The sequence below is a fragment of the Leishmania donovani genome, chromosome 27 (genome assembly GCF_000227135.1).
Source record: "Leishmania donovani BPK282A1 complete genome, chromosome 27".
Taxonomy (NCBI): Eukaryota; Euglenozoa; class Kinetoplastea; order Trypanosomatida; family Trypanosomatidae; genus Leishmania; species Leishmania donovani.
The window spans coordinates 602,109-621,145 of record NC_018254.1 but is presented as its reverse complement, the minus strand read 5'-3'; the positions used below and the strand labels follow the sequence as shown (position 1 = coordinate 621,145).

At 60.4% G+C, this 19,037-nt stretch overlaps 4 protein-coding genes across 4 annotated transcripts; all 4 read right to left on the bottom strand.

Annotated features, from left to right (window-relative positions):
• Nucleotides 1-229: 229 nt before the first annotated feature.
• Nucleotides 230-4,108, bottom strand: LDBPK_271560 (hypothetical protein, conserved; the record flags this gene model as incomplete). The annotated part of the gene is made up of 1 exon (XM_003861961.1): nt 230-4,108. One exon carries the CDS (start codon nt 4,106-4,108, stop codon nt 230-232), a length of 3,879 nt encoding a protein of 1,292 aa, XP_003862009.1.
• Nucleotides 4,109-4,837: 729 nt separating this feature from the next.
• On the bottom strand, nt 4,838-8,710 carry LDBPK_271550 (hypothetical protein, conserved; the record flags this gene model as incomplete). Its single annotated transcript, XM_003861960.1, has 1 exon — nt 4,838-8,710. The coding sequence occupies one exon, from the start codon at nt 8,708-8,710 to the stop codon at nt 4,838-4,840; it is 3,873 nt and encodes a 1,290-aa protein (XP_003862008.1).
• A 2,542-nt stretch (nt 8,711-11,252) lies between these two features.
• LDBPK_271540 (hypothetical protein, conserved) lies at nt 11,253-14,000 on the bottom strand (the record flags this gene model as incomplete). The annotated part of the gene is made up of 1 exon (XM_003861959.1): nt 11,253-14,000. The coding sequence occupies one exon, from the start codon at nt 13,998-14,000 to the stop codon at nt 11,253-11,255; it is 2,748 nt and encodes a 915-aa protein (XP_003862007.1).
• Nucleotides 14,001-15,728: 1,728 nt separating this feature from the next.
• LDBPK_271530 (hypothetical protein, conserved) lies at nt 15,729-18,254 on the bottom strand (the record flags this gene model as incomplete). The annotated part of the gene is made up of 1 exon (XM_003861958.1): nt 15,729-18,254. One exon carries the CDS (start codon nt 18,252-18,254, stop codon nt 15,729-15,731), a length of 2,526 nt encoding a protein of 841 aa, XP_003862006.1.
• Nucleotides 18,255-19,037: the final 783 nt, after the last annotated feature.

Genomic DNA, 19,037 nt, shown 5'->3' with positions numbered 1-19,037 from the left:
GGGGGGGGCTGGCATATCATGGGCACGATGGACAAAATGGCTGCACGCGAAGAAAGTAGTGGGATGCGAAAAGCGGAGGCAAGCACGGAGACAGCCGCGTGCCGCGAAGCGGAAGCAGAAGAAACACGATATGTTGGATAGGGCCATGAGGGCACCTGGGCAAATTCTTAGGGCTGCGGAGGACGCGTCCACCACGTTCGGTGGTCGCCTCCCGCCCCACCGCCACCTTTCACACACTCTGCGCGAAGCGATCAGGAACACTGGGTGGAACCCCATGCGACCGCTCCTTTTCCGGATACCGCGGCAGGTAGCCTTGAAGAACCTCTATCCACATTGTGAGAGCGTCGGCGCAGCGGCACACCAGCGGCGGTGCCGCCCCCTTGCCCTTCCCCTTTGGTGTCGGTGTCCTGGCGATGATGGACACGCGCACCACCTGTGCCAGTAGCTGCAAAAGAAGACGGGTGGCCTCCAGCGGGAACTGCTGCAGTAGGGTCACCACGCCGACAGCGAGCATGGTGGGGTCCACGTCGTCTTCCTTCCCCGCCGGAATGCAGCTGTCGAAGCGCGGGCTGTAGGTACACTTCTGCACGTGTAGCAGCACCACTACGCAGAGCGGAAGGACAAAGAGCGGTAGTGGCAACTTCGTCGGCACCGCGACGGGGCGAGCCGCGCCGCTGCCAGCGGTGGCTGCCGCAGGTGGAGGTGCACCAAAGCTGAACTCGCCTGTTGTGTTGTCACCACTGGGCGAGACACCGCCGCCACCGTCCGCAACATCGTACACCGTCGCGAACGGGTCTGTGAGGCCGACAGAGCGCAGCAGCGGCGCCGTTCCGCACACCAGCCCCTCCGACACCTCTGCGCACGATCGCGAAGGGCCGGCGGCCCTCGCCTCGAACGGGTCCTTGGCGAGGTGGCTGTCCAGGGTTGCCACGACGGCGTTGTTGACTGCCTGCACGCACGCAACCAGCGCAGAGCTGTCTTGCTTGCTGTCTGAGCGCAGCTGGTGGGCAATCAGCTGTCGAATCAAGGCAATGCGACCAAGTCGCATCGCAACGACCCCAACCTCCTGCGCCGCTGGCGACGCCTCGAGAATGGAGGCTAGCTGATCATAATCCTTCAAAAACGCGTCTTTCTCAGGAGTCCCGGAGGTAGGCATGCACCGCGCCCAGACCTCCTGCGCAGCGCCGCGTTGCGCCGACTCCAGCGACGCCACCGACTCGGCAAGCCGTTGCACCAGCAGCTGCATGTCCTTGGCCGCGATGGAGCTCAGGAGCTCGTCGAGGCAGGCTAGCCCAGTGCAATCGACCGCATCCGCGACGCGGGAAAACAAGCGCGGCCCCACGCACTCACACAGCCGGCGCCGCGTGAACCACGCACCGTAGGCAGGAAAGTAGATGGACTCACGCGGGTCTGTCAGGTACAGCAGATGCTGGACCAGGTGACCGAGGAAGCTATACGCATCCTTCGGGCTCGCCGGCGCAAAATACGGGATCGTGATGCTCGCGGATTGATAGGGCGAGCTCCACGGGTACACCTTTTTGGGCCAGAAGGCGTTGCATTCCATCTGCAGGGTGAAGCGGACAATGCGCTGAAACTCCTCCATCCAAATTTTAAGCCCGTGCACGTTAACGAAGTCCTGTATGTACTCGAAGGAGTTCCGCACACCACGCAGCCGGGCCCCCAGCTGCACCAGCTCCTTGTCGAGGTCCTCGACGGTGGACGGCTTGGACCGGTCAAACCAGATGCCGGCGTGCAGCTCGCGCGTAATGTGCTCAACGAGCTCTTTGCGTATGCCGTCTTCCAGGAGTCGATGTGGGTTGACGCGCACGACACCGACTGTCGTTTCCTCCATTGCCAGCAGCCCGGCTGCGTAGCGGGCTATGTCGGCCGTGCACGCGCAGAGCTGCTCCCGCGTCTCGAGCTGGCTCCAGTGCTTCCACTCGTCGCGCTGCAGCTTGCTGGGGCACTCCCGCAACGCATTCGTGAGGAGGTACATGACTTTGTTCAGGACTTCGAAGATGGAGGTCGGAATCACCTGTAGAACGCTTCGCAGAAACGAAACCACTTCCTCAGAGTAAAAGGTAGAGGTGAACTGCAGAGCCCGCTCGAGTCGCACATCGACTCCCAGAACACTCGCGGCGGTGACGGCGATGCCTTCATCGATGCGGATGCACGGCAGGTGAAGCAGCGACGAGAGCTTCGCGAAGAGTGCTTGCATATGCGCCGCTACAACTGGCTGCCGCCGAATGCGGGCCTGCAGCTCGCGGACGAGGTATCCGTGTGCAGAGAGCAGCTCCCACGCATAGCTGAAGTCAGTTACGGTGGCGAGTCGTCCAAGCACACGGCGCTCAGCGTTCAGGTAATGCAGCATCTGGTGCAAGTCTGCGCACGTCTCCCGGACGTACTGCAGCACCTGCAGCTGCTGGTTCACCTGGGCAAACTCCTGTATGTTCTCCAACGCCGCCACCAGCCGTTGCAACTTGCGCCGGGTCGCCTTCGCGCTCTGCCGCTTCATGTGCAGGTTGGCGATACGAGCACCGACTTCGGCAAACCACCGCTCCAGCTCTGCGTCGTGCACAGACGTGTCGAGCAGGTTGTCCTCCGAGAAGAAGTGCGACAGCTTCTGCACGCGCGACACCGCCTGTCGCCTTGCGCCTGTCCAGCGCGCGGTCTTCTCCTGCAGCACTACCGCGAAGCGCGAGTGGACGTGGCGCTCCAGCTGCGCCGTTGCCAACAGGAGCGTCAGAAGCTCATCGTTCTCAAAGCTGGCGCGCACCGCCTGCCCAGCAGCAGAGGCGGCGGCGCGCAGGCTCGCTTCATCGGGGTCGCCGCAAACCGGAGACGCCGGCGGCGATGACGCCGAGGCAGAGCACACCCCTTGGAGCACAAACCAGCGCAGCACCACGTTTGATTCGGTGATGATGGGCAACAGCGACGCGTGTACATTGTCCAAGACATAGTTCTCTGTCAGCATCCCCTCCTCCAGCACTGCCTGCACACGCTCGGTGCTGCGTGCCAACGCGCCACGCATGCGCTGCAAGTGATAGGTGACACTGTGCGACTCAAGAGTGCGCTGCAACGCCGCGCGCGCTGCTGGAAATGCCGCCCAGGCAACAGATAAATCTGCCGTGTACCCGCCGTAGTAGTGAACGACCCAGTTGTCGGCAAAGTGCTTCTCCACCAACTCCTTCATTACCGGCAGCTGCTGCACCAGCACATCGCCGCAGAAGAAGAGGAGTACGAACGCGATACCGCCTTGCAGTGCCATGGCAGCGCTGCGGTGGTCTGGGTTCGGGTAATGGCTGGACATGCGGTAGATGTCGTCGGACCGAATGCAGGCCAGCAGTCGCGCCACAACGCCTTTCTGCACTGGAACGCGCTCAAAGTAGTCGATCGGGTAGTTGCTGATGCCAGTGCCACTACCAGCGGCAGCCCTTGGTGATACCGGCGCGCGCTTGACAGGGCTGCCGGCTATAGCTGCAGTCCCACCTGCACCCTGACTCGTGGCTCGACACAGCTCCGCCACCTCCACCGTGTGTGCCTCCCCAGAGCCTCGGTACCGCACATAACTTACAATGATGCGCTCCCGCACCAAGCCGCCAATTTTGTGGTCCATCAGGAGCAGCATCACACCGTAGAGGTGATACAGCTCGCAGAGAAGTTGTCGACCATCCAAGGACTCCAGCACCGTATCCAGCGTCTGGGCCACGTACTGGCCGTCTTGGATCTCGCGCACGTAGCGGTTCAGCTCGGTTACGTAGCCGTAGATGCCTCTAAAAAGCGACATGAACTTCTCCAGCAGCTCCATGTGCGTGTCGTAGAATTCCTTGTCCAGAACTAGCAGCTCTGCTGAGTCCGCGATGCTCTTTTCGATCTGATCCTGGTGCTTGAAGTAGCGGAAGTCGAATATGAGCCTTGCATACGGTGTCCCACTCGGGGCCGTAAACTCAGCCGGGATGTGGGCGGCCAGCCGCTGCAGGGTGGCAACGATCGTGCTGCCTCGTGCCGCCAACTGCAGCGCGTTGCGGCCACAGTCGTCGTCGAGGAAGTTGACGCGTTCCTCATGATCGGAGGAGGTGTCGGCGGTGGCCCGACTGCGATGCACCATCGGTGCCGTCAGCGTGGTGGCAAAGCAAACGAAGAGAGAAAAGGAAGCAAACGCCCGTCTGCAGCACTGAGCAGCTCTATCGGTGCTTGGGAGTGTGTGTGTGTGGTGGGGGGAGGAGAGGGGGCCGCACAGAGAAGAGGTGACACGCACGCACACTCCACACTACGTGTGTGTGTGTGCGCGCGTGTGTGTGTATGCGTGTGGCTTGTTGGGAAGAAGAGGGCGGACACATGATGGAGCGCAGAGGGTGAAGGGGTACCCTACGGCAGCAGCAGTAGCGGCTAGGCGCGGACGACGAAGGCTCCAATGCGCGTTGATTGAAGTGAGGCGACATAGACAACAGGGAAGACACCCCCCATACCTCTTCAAAGCAAGGCTTTACGTGAGAGACATGGCCGATCACACGGTCGTGTGGCTCACGGCCGGTGCGTGCTGCAGCGGACAGAAAGCGTTCGACGCCCTCTGCTGTCCTTCACCGACTTTCTGCCCTCTGTGCTTCTCGTGGTTTCCCTTCATGCATGTCGATAGGAGCTTTCTCACGTGGATCCGTTCCGGTCCACAGACTGATCAGCGTCCTCCTTCTTCTGCGTTTTTTCCCCAGCACATCCCACCGTCATGCACAAAAGCAAGCAAAAAGAGGCATGCGCATGACAAGACTTCGACAGATCTGCAATCGCGAGGCACGCGCGGCCTCTGACCTCTCCGAGGGAGGGAGAGGCGCGAGCTCGCTCAGCGTGATGCAGAGGACCCCGGCACACTCGACTGAGAAGCGTCCCAAGTAGGTGGCGTTGAATCTGACGGGAAGCGCTGTAAGAGGGCCTTTCCTGTGCGACGCGAGGACGACGGTGGCTCGCCAGTACCGATGCAGGATGACGCGGAAAAACGCGTCTGCAGCAGCGACTCCACAACACCCCAGTGCTGCGCCCACTCCTCAAGTGCTACAGCTTCGGCGGCGTCGAGCACGGCATCGGCCTTGTCCTTCGGCGGACGATGCCGCTGCTCAAAAGCGCGACTTGGGCTGTCGGTAGCCTCCGCTGAGTTCTTGGCCGTGCCCTCTGAGTCATCCACAATCGGTGATCGCAGCTGCCGCAAGAGATGTAGCTGACGTGCCTTCCACGCACTCTGCGCAACGTAGTCCTTGGTCGGATATGTCGCTCTCATCCGTGAAGCACCACATATGGCCGTGGGGTGGCTGCCCACGGCGCGCATCTCCGCCTGTGTGCCGGCCTCCATCCGCGCTGTCGGATGGTGCACAAGGTGCGCTGCACCTCGTTCGTGAAGGGAAGAGACTGCGGTGTTCGACCACCCTATGCCGACACTGTGGGCAGATCCACCTTTCCGTCGATCTGGTTTGGAGGACCGGCCGCTGCCGGCAGAGCTAGTGGTGCTGGCGTTGCCGCTTCCCGTCAGTGGCCCTTCATCCAGCGGGGGCATGGATGGGCTGTAGAGCTGCTCAAACGTCGGCACATCAGAGGCACAGCGTAACGCGTGGTGCCGACGCCCCTTCGTAAGGGTCATGTCCACCTCCAACATTGTCAAGGCATCCTCAGAGCTGCTGCTGCTCCCGTCACCCTTGGCCGAGGGGGTCGGACTGGGTCTTCCATAAATACGCTTCTCGTTCGCCGCCGCGAGGGATGCTGCCGCGTCAAGGTCCGCTACCCTTCCACTCGTCCTCGGCAGCGAGTCTCGGGCGCCTTCCGAGCGGACGTCTGTGGACTGCGGCATAGATGTGTCCACATCGGCGTCCTCCGGCACGCTGTACACACTAGAGCCAGGAGAGTCACGAATGTAGGCCTTGTGATCCGTCAGCGCCCCGCTGACACCACCCGCTGCCCCTTCTCCGGCAGCTGCATACCACGCGGTGGAGCCATTTGCAGCAACATACATGCGTCGTTGCTGTCCCTGCAAGACTGCCGCGGAGCTGCTCATGTCAGTGGCAATGTAGGAGTCCATGGTGGCTGCAGAGCTGCCTTGCGGGCTCGCGTCGTCGTCTTCGATTTCGCTTGGGATGAGTGAGGAGGGGAGCAGGTCAACAAGCTCTTCCACCTCGGACGGAATCGAGCTCCCTTCGGAGATGGCATCCGACGATATTTCGGCTAATCGGTCTGCGAGTTCCTCCTCGATCTCGTCTAGGCGGACTTCCGCCACCATACCAGACCGCGCGATCCACGCAGAACGTCCCGCGGCGTCTGAGTTACTCGCTGCTTCAAAGGAGTCGCTGCCGTAAGAGGGGTCGCCGTCGCCCTCATGGCTCCTGGACACTTCGGTCAAGACGGTGCCACCGCTGGCCACGTCGCTGTGCCCGGAGGCCCCATCCCAGCTGGCCACCTCTTCCTGGATGATGCTGCCCGAGACGAAAGTCTCGCTCTGATTGCTGCCATACTGCATCTCCTCCTCCACTACGCTGGAGTCAGCTGAGATGATGCCGTCGCCGACGCTGCTGTTCATGTCGGTGAGTACCACCTCCGATATTGTGTCGGCGTCGCTCACGACACTCATTCTCAGCCACGAAGGCAGGGAATGCTGTTGCCGCGGAGCGCCGTGGCCATGCGCACCGCCACCGCGGCGCGGGCCCCTCCGCCCACCTGTTCCCGTGGAGACGCCCTTCACGTGACGCAGCATGCTCCCCAAGGATGCTTCGCCCCCGACTCTGGAGCCGGAGAGCAGTTTACGGCGTACTTTGGCGAGGGCTTGCGTTTCCCGCAGCAGTCGTGTCGCCTTGCAGTGAGTCTGCCGCTGCACATCAATGCGCTTCAGGTGGCGAAGCAGGTGCTCACGAAAGCGCTGAAGGCGACGTATGTTGCGTAGCTGCCGGTGCAGGGCGTCACGCCAAGCAGGTGGAGAGACATCTGCACCAGTGGCTGCATCCGCGGTGACACACGATACAGCATCTTCCACTGCCTTCTGGGCTGAACGCGGGGCATCTTTTTTCGCCGGCTTCGGGGTGTTTTGTCTGTGCTGACCAGCATCATGGCTGCTCTCTCGAATATACGGGGACTGGAGCAGTCGAGCAGAGGCAGCCGAGACGCACCGACAGGCGTCCAAGAAAGTTTGCAGGGTTTCAGCAAAGGGTGCTGCGCGCGCGTCATCGGCCACGGAGACGCCGCTACTCTTATTACCGTCACGGCGGTTACACCTCAACGGACGCCCAGCAGCTGCACTTTCGATCTCTTCAGAGGTGATGCTCTGCGCCAGGGAGGATGGCGTCGCTTCCTCCGTAGGAATCATGCTGCTCACGGCAGAGCTCTTCGCGCTGCTCATCGAAGCATCCGCAGCTGTTCCACTGGAGACGTGCGAGTCAAACGTGTCCGCGTCGTACGTGTCATTCATCGGCGCGGCTTCATCGGCGACGCTGGCACTGCTCTGATCGGAGGCTTTGCCTCCGCCTACTTCGCCCGCTTCATTCACCTCGCTCACAACGCTGGAGAACGCTTGCGAGGAGTCCCCTTTCACTTCCCCCCTCGCGACGTTTTTCGAGTACGCTGCGGACACCGCTGCCGAGGTGGCCGGGGTGACAGCCGAGGATGCCGAGGTGCCCTGGCGGTCGACAGCGTCGTGTGTGGCTGAGGCGTGTTTGGACCTTGCCTCGACGTAGCGGATGACAGTGTAAGGTTTCGGTGTTTTCTCGGGGCGGATAATTTCTACCCCAGCGGCAGTCCTCCGCGCTTCTCGTGCCAGGGCGAGTGGGACTCCTTTTGGCGCCTTCGTCGCCTTTGATGCAGCAGGAGCGGCAGCCGCCGCACTTCGGCCGCTGCCGCTAGCCTCTCGAAGCTCACGCGGCTTTGAGTAGGTGTCTAGGATATCCTTGAGCAAGAAGCCCGTCGGGGACGCGGGTGGCGGGGGTGAGATAGCGCTGCTGGTCGAAGGTGTCGCAGAGCTGTCGCCACGGCGCGCGGCCGGCATGGGTGCAGCACGAGACGATGCTGCCGTTTGACGATGCACAGTCGCTACAGTGTCCTCCGTCTTCGGAAGGGAACCACCAGGCCACACACGGGCCCAGATGGCGTCTTGACGCTCTGCAAGTGCATGCGCGAACGCTCGCGTGCGCCGCTCTGCTTGAAACAGTTGAACAGAACGCTCAAGGACATCGACTTGGCGGGATGCCGCCGTCAGACCGCGGTGCACCTTCATCTGTTCCTGAAATCGCCGCTCCACTTCTCGCAAACGCATCGAGAACGGCACTGTATTAGGGCCAGCACTTGCATCAGTGCTGCGATCCGGCCCCACTGCACCGGAGTGTCGCGCACGTGAACCCTTCGCGGCAGACGCGCCATGCCGCTGCTGCGCATGCACAGTATGTAGCAACGTGGGATCGTCAGGGTTGTGAAACTCGGTGCGTTCCGTGCGACGGAACGAGCGCGCTGCACGCCCATGAGGCACTGTCTCCCACGCACGAATTCGCTCGGAGACCGACGGCGACGACACCGCAAGTGCCCCAGCGATTCTCTCAGGAGAATTATCGCTTAGCGTCTTCACTGCAATAACGTCTCCCACAGCAACTCGGGTAGCAGGGGTAACGTGAACTGGAAACAGCAGTTGAAAGAGTGTCGCCTCCACCGCACTGTTCTGCGGGGACAGCGAGTACGGATCCGTGGTGCTCATCAGCAATGAGAAGCAACAACGGTACTCTTTATCCTTGTGAAATCTATGGGTCACCGCATGTGCATACGTGTGAGTCTATGACGCGACGGGCATGACCGCGCTTCAAACTTCGCTTCAGCTCTCACGCTCGAAAGGAAGCGGCGTATCAGCAGGGGCGGGACGGGGCGAAGTGGAAGGACAAAATCATTTTGGGCCTCGCCTCTTCTGACTCTACAGGGACGCTCTACACCAGGCACTGCCTCACAAAGGCCTGGCACACACTCTGACCGTGCGTGTGCCAGGCCTTTGCGAATCGGGGAGTGGAGAGAGCGAGGGGGGCGAGCGTGTCTGTGACTGTGTCTGAGAGGGGGGGGGCGAGGTGCCTTTTCGTACTGTTCGCCTTCCGTTCCTTACATAACAGTGCTTGCAGCGAGACGTGAGCACCACGTACAGAAGACACACGAGTATGCAGCTCAAAGGACGAGGAGGAGAGCGGTGAGTGAATAAACAGGGAAGAGCGACAGCCAAACACATGCTCGAGGGAGAAGAGGCGCGAGCGACGCAGCCTGCACACACGAGTGAATATCGGGCATGCCCTCACAGGCTCACAAAGATTCACAGTCATCGCAACTAGCCAGGAAATGAAAAAAGCGAAACAGTGAGGAGGAGCAGAGGGGAGCTGTTGCGTGCCTCTGCAGCACATGTGAACATAAACCAACGCACACATTTGCCTGCTTTATTCATGTTGTCTCTCTGTCTCTCTCTTCCTCTCGAGAGGAAGAGAGAGACAGAGAGATGACGCCAACAACGCAGCGGGCCCACTCCACCCCAGTCCATCAGCCCAACGGTAACATGGATATAAGAAGGACGGCACGAGGAGTGATGGCGCAGGGCGTTCCAGCACCGAGAACGAAGAAGGGCGACGAGGGGCAGTGAGAACACGCCCGCGCATACAGACCCACATACAAAGACGCCAACAACAAGGGTGTGGGAGATGCGAAGAGCTCGCCTCGACGCGATGACTAGCCGCGCAAGCAGATGTGCACAGAAGACATGATTGCGTGGCCGTCAAGAAACCCTTCGCATACATCAAAGACTGCCAACGGTAACATCAAACAAGCAAACAACAACAAAGAAAAGGCGAGCAGGTATACGTGGCACACGAGAGACGGAAGGTGGGCAGAGTGGGATGTGTGTGCATGTGCGTTTAAAAGCAAGCAGATAGTCGAGAACACACGCATTTCCCTTAGCCAGCGGATGTATTCTTGCGCGTGTGCCACACGCACAGCTGCATGCGTGATAGTAGCAACATAAAATGAGGCCGCCGAGGTGCAGCGCATCAAGGACGCAGAAATATTCACAGTGAGAAGGGTTCAGTAAGCTGCAGTATGGGACGTGTGCTCGGCTCTGCTTCTTTTCGGCGTTTGGGTGGGAACTACAACAACTGCGGAAAGTAGCGAGAGGGTGCGCGGGACACAGAAGCACACAACCGCGATGGATAAAACGCTAGCAACCACACAATCGACAGTGAAGAGAGAAGAGAGAGACAGGGTGAGGTGTGTGTGGAGGGCAGAACAGCACGCGGTCATGGCGAAGGGCGAAAAAAAAAGAGAGAAGAGACGTGACGTCAGCTGACGAGCTGAAAACGATGCGTGCGCCGCCGCGAAGACTTCAGAAACATACACATACATTCCCACAACCATTCGCAGAGAATCTGCAGCCTGAGATGGAGATACAGTTGACTGGTGGTGGTGGGATGGGGAGGGGTGACGGCGACATCTCCTCACGAGCCCGCACAAACAAAAAAAAAACAAAAAGACGAAGGTCACAAGAGACGACGACGCCACCCCCACCGTCACGGTGATCCTCTGAGGCGCCTACCGTTGAATGACGGCCGGCGATCGCGAGCTAAGAGACCGTTCCTTTCTTTTTGGCTTGCCTTCTTCAACGTGCCCATTATATCCCAAATACGAGCAAGTCAGCAGACATACGCACGTACAATCACGGCTTCACCTTGCCTCTGCTGCACCACGGCTATGCCAAGCAGCAGGGCCGACCAACACCGCTTGGCGCCGCTCAGCCCACCGCAATGCCACTGCGTACACCGCAGGCTAAGCCCAGAACGACGCTCGACATCACTGCAACGCCGCGAATGCCGAAAAACAGCAGGCGGGTGTGTACACCTGTTGAAATGGTCGACACGATGCGTAGTGAGCCGGCACAAGCGTGATCACCATGGCCACACGTCTCTTCGGCACGGCGCCAGCAACGACCTGTCCGCCGGCGCCACGAGTCCGCCAGTCCGTACCCCCGAGGGAAGACTGTGCGGGCTGCTTGACTTCCCCAGAAAGAGCGGGTACTGGGCCCTGTGATGTCACGGACTGAGGTGGCCGTCATCATCAAGAGCGAGAGAGAACGCGAAAAGGAAAACCGCAAAGGAAGTGTCGAGGGGCGAGGTGAATAAGGCACACAGCACCATGTGAGCCGAGCGTGCACATGCATGCATGCTTGTGGCTAGAGGCAGAGGAAGCGCGAGGGGGGAGGTTCCATGCGCATGCACTGTCTAGAGTGTAAATGGCGGTTTGTACGAGGGACAGCCTGAGTTAACAGGTTGCTGCAGTGATGGCGGTGGATACTGGTACGCATTCGTCTGCTGCGGTGGTGGTGGTGGTGGCTGTGCCACTGGTACGGAGGCCATGCTGCTGAGTTGATCGTACGACGGCGGAAGAGGCGGCTCCTGCTGAAGCGGTGGCTGCTGCATGACCGGGGGAGGGTACTGGTATGCCGCGGACGGTGCTGGGGCCATGCGGTGGTACTCGTGTTGCTGTGGCGGCGGCTGGTACAGCGGCTGGTACGGCTGCTGCGGTGGCTGAGGTAGCTGCTGGTGCAGAGGCGCCGGTGGGTACTGGTATGCGGGCTGCTGCGTCACTTGCTGCTCCAGCGAGGCAATCTGCTGCTGTAGGATTTCTTGGCGCCGCCGCGATTCGGCAATTTGGCTCTCCGCGTCTTGCATCTGACTCATCTTCGCCGCGATCTGCTCATCCAGACGGCTCTGCACCTCCTGCGCCTGAAGCTCGCGACTCATCGTGTAGGACTTGGCGTTTCTGAGAGTGGCCTCGATCTCGTCTACGGCCTTGGAGCCGTACTGCACCATGCTAGCGAAGTCCTTCATGAGCTCCTGATAGATGGAGCAAGCGTTTTCGAGCCCGTTAGACACCTTCTGAATTTCTGCAGAGATAGGGTCAGTACTCTGTAGAGTGCCAATCTGCTCCATCAACTCCTCGGCCTTGGGCACCAGCTCCCGCTCTTGCCGCACCTTCTCGTTCACCTTCTCGATCACGTCCGAGATGTCTTTGGAGGCCTTCTCCAGTATCGTGTCGCGCTGCGTCGACTCGACGGAGGAAATTCCGAAAACGACGTCGTCAGACTCCAGCTTATCGTGCAGGACCTTTTCCTCCGCCGCTTGCTCGCTTTCAATGCGCACCTTTGCCTCCACTAACTCCTTCAACTTCGCCACTAACTCCATGACCTTGCCTGACTGCTGGCGTGCCTCCTTCGTCTCCACGAACGGCATCAGCGCGTCCAAATCGGCGATCGGCCAGTCCAGGCGTGCGATGTTGCGCATGTTCTCCTCTAGTGTCTTCTTCGCCTCGTTGAACGGCGTCACTAACCACTGCTGCAGACCCTTCTCGTGCTCGCTGATGGCGGCCGAGATGGCGCAGTAGTCCGGTGTTTGGTCGGCGGCGGGGTGCACGGCACGCCACATCTTCTCCCCATAAGCCTCGACATAGCGCCTATCCGTCATCTTGTCCTTCTCCAACTCCGCGCTCACCTCCTTCAGCTTGCTATCCGCGACTTGGTACATTTCACTGCACGTGTTCACGTTGCTCATGAGGATGTCAGTCACGCTGTAGGTGGCCCCACTTTGGCTCTTGTTCTCCTCGCGCAGCTTCAGAATGCTCGAGCGTAGCGGCTCCGGCACGCGGCCGCGACCCTCGAACTCGCCAGACATTGCTTGAATGGCCGCCACCACCCCCAATGTCTGCAACTTCGTCTGCGTGCTCTTGCGCGCGTGGGCGGCGGCGGCGGTGCAGACATTGACCAGGTTGCGCTGCTTCTCGCGCCAGGTGCTCACTGTCTTCGCGATGTGCGCGGGAACAATCCCGAAAAAGGGGTCTTCGCCGCGCGTCGACACAAAACGCACAAAACTCGGATGCTCCGTTGCGATGCCAAGTGCGCGGGGCAACCCCTCCGGCTCCGGTACCTCCTTCGGAATGCGGGCGAAGTAGACGGACGTGTTTGCTCTCTCCGCCTTGTCCTCGGCCGTGTTGGCGCTGGTGACGATGCTGTTGACCCACACCGTCAGCGACTGCGTCGTCATGCGGGGCAGCTTCATTAGGTGCGCCTTTGCCTTTCGGTAGTGCGCGATGGCCACGCCCATTTCGCCTTCTTCCGCATTCTTGACGCCGAGGTGAAGGTGGGCGCGCGCCTTGAAGATGCAGACGTCGGCGCCGAGGTGGGCCTCGACCTCCTTCGCGTTGGCCGTCCTCTTCGTCAGCCACACCGAGGTCTTGAAGGAGGAGAGAACGTCCTCATACTGCTTCGCCGCCTCCGCGGCAATCTTGGAGAGCATATCGTGCTTTCCTTTCATCGTCTCCTCTGCCTTGAGGTAGCCGCAGTGGTGAGCCTGGGCGAGACACAGCCGCGTGAGCATCGCCAGCGAGTCCCGCTTCATGTCGCCCTTCGTGAGCTGGTCCGGTGGCAGACGATCCAGCATCGAGGTGACCATTTCATAGTAGCCGGCAGCGTTCTGGAAGTGCTTGTACGCCTCTTTCACCTCATCCATCGACCCCGTGTGCGCCTGCGTCGCCGCCACGTAAACGTACGAGGCGGCTAGGTTGTACACGCAGCTCACCAGCTCCGAGTTCGAATTCGTGCTCTCATACTTTGTTGATTCATCGAAGCTGTCACACCAGACGAACTTTAGGTTTTTGCTCACGTGCCCGCTGTGCAGCGGCAGGTGGGCCTGAGCCTGCCCCACCAGGCGGCAGTAACGCAGTAGTGTGTGCTTGATGAAGCTCTCATTCGGCGTCCGCTTCGACTCATGGAGGGTGCACGTCTTCACAATCGTGTTGTGGTACGCCGCCATGGATTTGATGGCGTCATCGACGGAGGTCGTGTTGTTGCTCGAGTGGTACGTGGCAATGTACCGCGAGCACAGCGACCAGTCCGGGACGTCCTTTTCGCCCAGGCGGAACGGCAAGAATATAAACCGGTCCGGTGTGTGATTCAGCGCCTCCGAGCCTGACATTGCGAAGATCGAACGACAGGGAGTACGAGGGCAGGGCTTGGCGATCGAGTGAGCACAATCGTGATGGCGGTAGAGACGCAGCGGAGAGCGTGGAGGTGTTGAAGGGTTTGAGGACCAAAACTACGTGCTTTAGAGGTGTTGGGGGAGGGGGGGGGGTCAGCAGGCGCGACGACAGACAGAGAGCGCACAAGGAGAAACGGCAAACTAGCCAACCAAATACGAAAAACAAAAAAGGATGCAACAATAATGAAGGAATTGGAGGGGGAGGGGGATTGGTGGCGGCGGTGGTGATGGAAGCAACCATGCAGTAGAGAGAGTGTGGAGTGGGGTAGGGGAGGTGTGTGAGGGCCCGCACACACACACAGAAACACGCACGCGCACGTCGAAGACGGGGTGAGAAACGGCCGCACAAGCACGCGCAGACACACATGCGAGAGGCGAGCGCCAGGGATAGAAAGCCCAACAACTAGAAAAAAATTTTTTTATCGACGGACAGCAACGACGACAGACGACGGATTGATTCCAAAAAAAAAAACGAAAAAGGGTGAGATTTTAGAAACGCGCGCGTGTATGTGTGGATGCAAGCGGTTACCTGAGCAGATTTACTGTGACAGCGATGGTGGAGTCGGTTGAGGAAGGGCAGCGAGGGCCCAGCAAGAGCATCAGCAAAGGAACGCAAACGGTAAAAGGAAAGGTAAAAACGAGTCGAGGGTGCCGGAGAGAGTGAGAGTGAGAGTGGCAGAGACAGATACACAGAGCGAGCTGAGTAAACATGTACAGGCAAGAAAACGAAAACCACCGCTGCACGCGACAAGATGCGCTTGAGCCCATGGACAGAGTAGCGCGTTGGCGATGGACATGGAGGCTGCACCGAGTTCGGCTCCCACCGCCAAGTCACGGTGCGTGTGCGAGGGAGGCGAAACACGACTGGGTGGGTGGAACGCACAAACACACAGAGGTCCGCCTGACTGCGGTCGAGCGCAGCAGTAGCACCCCTTTCGGATAACCTCACGGGTGAAAGATAAAACTAGTGGAGCGACTCTGGCAAAAGGATGCTTCGTTCTAATGCCTGTCTATTTTGTGTGAGACTACATGCAAGCTTGAGAGTGGCGCGGCCATGAAACCTTTCAGCTTCTCCCTGCTCCACCCGTTCTCTCTCTTCGCTGCTATACAAGGTGCACGCGCGGTGAAGCAGGGCAGGTGAGAAAGGTCGTCGCACGGCAAGCAGCAGCCGTGGGCTTTTTTACTACATCACAGGCGCGCACAATCAGACGCACGCACGCAAACACACATCCGCATCTGCATCCTTCTTTTCACTCGCCATCGCACCGTACATAAAGCGAGAAGGGGGAAGATCTATGTACATTCAACTGGGGTGGTGCATCACTCGGTCCTGCAATCTGCAGAGCTGCAACGCGCAGGCGCAATCGCCAAGGTGCGAAGAGATGGAAGAAAGCACGACGAGGGCACTTCGGCGTGGAGGCGTGGAAGGACACGGACGAGAAACCTCAGCACGCCTCGCACTACTGTCATGCCGCGCGGCGGCAACCCCACGCAGCAGGGGGGAGGCAGAAGATACACGAATACCCCACCATCAGCAACTCACACGCAGACGCACACAGACACACCAAGAAAAAAAAGGCAAGTGCGGACTCCGTCGCCAAACATCGGGAGAAGGGGGCCTGCAGCGAAGGCCAGGAAGCGCGCCACACGGCTGCTTCAAGCGACTCAGGCGGCCGACTCCAACTCCATGTGTTCCAGTTCCTTCTGATGCAGCTTCTCCACCATCTCCAGGAACTCCTCATCTCGCTGAGGGTCCTGCGCGTACGGGTTGTCCAGATCCCTCAAGTCCGCCGCCTCCTTGTCTGGCCGACGCTCGACGAGTAATGGGTCATCCGACTCACTCTTCTCCTTCCCGGGCACCCCAGCCACGCCGCTGCTCGACGCCGTCTGCGCAATCGTGCCGCGCAGCCGTGCCGCTGCACCTTGGAGGCCAAAGCGATCGATCTCAGACTGTCGCTCGGACCAGCGCCAGTCGTAGTAGGCGACGCGCCGCGTCTCACGCTCAAGCATAGCGCGCATATATTTCCTCTCCCCGCTGGACGCGCGCGACAGCGCCGGGGGCAGGATGTACCAGTGAAAAGAGCCGAGGTTGGTGCCGAGCAGCAGCTGCTGCGAGTACCGACGTGTCACGCGGTGCGGCAACGGCTGGAAGGCGATGGATGTGATGGCATCCTGAACTAAGTGATGTGTCAGCATCGGTTCGGGGTTTCGGTCGAGCAGGTCCCACACCTCCACCATGCCATTGCCCGTGCCGATGATAATGAGTCCGGGGCGGGCTGGAGACCAAGCCGCACACATGACACTCCCAGGCCTCTGCGGGCATTCGTACAGCGGCATGAGAAGCCCATAGCGCCAAACCTTGAAGCAGCCATCACCGCAGGTCAGATACACGTCTCCAATCGTCGGGTGCTGTTGCACGGAGTAGACGGGCCCGGCGTGCGCCACCGGCGCCACCGACCGCACGAACCGCGTGTCTTTCGTGTACCCGAAGGTGGGGACGACGATCGAGGATCGCCGCTCGTGCTGAGTGATCATGGAGCAGAACCCAAGCTCGCCGTCAGCGCTGGCGACCGCAGCCGCATAGGAAGGGGCCGCATCCACTGTGCATCCGCTTAAGAAGAAGCGGAAACCCGGCATCTCGCCCGTGCCGTCCGGCTTCGTCAGCTGATAGCGCAGCAGCGGCACCCACGGCTGCTCGCCTCCGCCGCTGCGGCTTTGATGCTTTATCTTGCGCAGTTTATCCTGCGGCAGATACTGCGGGCGCGTGTCCCACACAAGCATCGTGCCATCTTCGCTGATGGTGGCGAACTGGTGGGTCTCGTTCACGACCGTCTGCTTGCCGTCAAAGCCGAACTCAAGCCTGTCGGGTAGCCATTGCAGGTCATGCACCGGGCCCTGGTGCGACACCTCGACGCGCGACTGCTGAAACGGCTGCAGACAAGGCACCTGAACATCGCCGTCGACCTCGAGGCTAACACCCTTAAGGCTGTCCGGCATGCGAGGCACCTCGCCCACATCCCGAAATTCTCCTGTCTCCCCGCCGCCACCGTCCACAGCGGCAGCCGCTGCCGTGTTGGATTTCTGCTTCTGTTTGTGCTGTTTCGCACTGGAGAAGAAGCTGGCGACGTCGGCCTTGCTGAGATCCCAGAGAAAAACCTGGCCGTTGAGGGAGCCGCCGGCAACCAAGTTGGGCTCCGATGGATGGAAGTGGAGCACCTGGACCTCCTCTGGGGCCTCGAGCAAGTAGCGAGGATGCATCGGGTCGCTCAAGTCCCACACAAGGGAGACGCTGCTCTCACACCGCCGATTCGCCTGCAGCCGCTCCGGCAACGTCTGCAAGCCGATCGTGGCGACGCAGACAAAGTGATCGCGCTTCCGGCCGCTGCGCCAGCTCACCCCGCTCACCTTCCGCCCTTTCGTGGAGCTGTGGACGTAATTGGCTTTCTCGATCAGGACCAACTCGTCATGCGTGGCGATGACCGCGTCGTCTTCGGTGAAGTTGCGAAAGTCGTCAGTGTAGATGGGAATCTGGTAGTTCTGCGTCAGGCAGAGCAGAGTGCGCGGGAGGACCTTCTCCATAAACGCGCGGAGGTTCGGCTGCTCCTCCTTCGGCGGCGGCACGTGCCGGATACACGCATCCACGGCTGTCGGCTCTGCCTGAGCCACCGCATTCACGCGCCGGGCGTGGTGCGTTTGCGTCGAGGCCACCGTCCGCCGTGGCACGGCCTGCACGCCGGTGTCCACCTCGTCGCGCATCACCTCGTAAAGTGGGTTGTCGACTGATCGCAGGTCGCGGCTGTCCTCGCTCGCCTCCTTTGTGACGTAGTTCTTGTGCGCCGAAGTGCGGTGACGCAGAATGGCGTGCCGCGCAACCTCGAAGTGGACCGTGATGGGTAGGCGACTCGGTATGGCCGGTGCACCCACAGCGTCTTTGTCAGTTCGCTTTCGAATTTCCTCCTCGCTGCCTTGACTCATCCAAGTGCCCTGTGGCACGACGACGCGAAGCTCTTCAGCGAGTTGAAGCAGCTCCTTGGTGACGAGCTCAATCGGTGCAGCTGAGGCAGCTGCTGCGCTGCCAGAGGCAGCGGACGCCGCCTTGGTGGCCGCGGTAGCCGCCGCCGCCACGAAAACATCAGAGGCTAGTTTCGCAGGATGCGGGGTCAACACCTTTGGCACAGCGGTCGCTGACATGATTGAGTTGATTCGTCACCGAGATGCTCTACGTGCGCGTAATCTCGTGCGCTGCTGGGTCCGCGTCGAGTGAAACGAAACATAGGTACAAGTGGAGGCACCCGCGCCGTCGGTTCGGTGTAAGAGAGAGCGAGAACGGAAGAGGCGAGGTGGCAGGGATGAAATAAGGCCGAGTAGATGTGATAAGGTACGGGAGGCACTGAGCCATTTTCATCCAGGGCAGAGCAGCACGCGCGTCGCCACCATTGACCCGCGAAAAGAGCGAAGACGTGTGGCTGCCTCCTCCTTCCACGCCGCCAGCCACGCGAAATAAAAGTCACTGCGACGATATGGGCACAAGTGAGCTGCATTGAAACAAGCCGAAGGCGAGAAGAAGAGGAAGGGGGCCGGGCGAGCAGTTCGCCCCACGGAGCCCAGCTGCCTCTACACTTGGCTTTGCCGATGAGCATTCGCCCCTCGCTGTGCGTTTTCATCGCCCTCTCTCTTGCACCCGTGCAACGTCCTCGGGAGGAGGAAAAAATGAGGGCGTCGGAGAGAAGCGAGGGACCCCCCCCCCAAGGGCTGTCTGCACATTTTTTCTTCTTCGACGTGTCCACTCTCTGCCATGTGACATGAGCGAAGCGGCACTCGGCCCCCGGCCCGACCATGGGCCCCATCCGCGTGGTGCGGAGCAGACGTAGACACGCGCGTTGCAGCAGTGCACCCGACTCAGCCATCTGAGCACGGCCTCTGCCCCAAACCTCTGCCCTCAGCACACGCTTCGCAGGCAGCCGCACAGCCGCT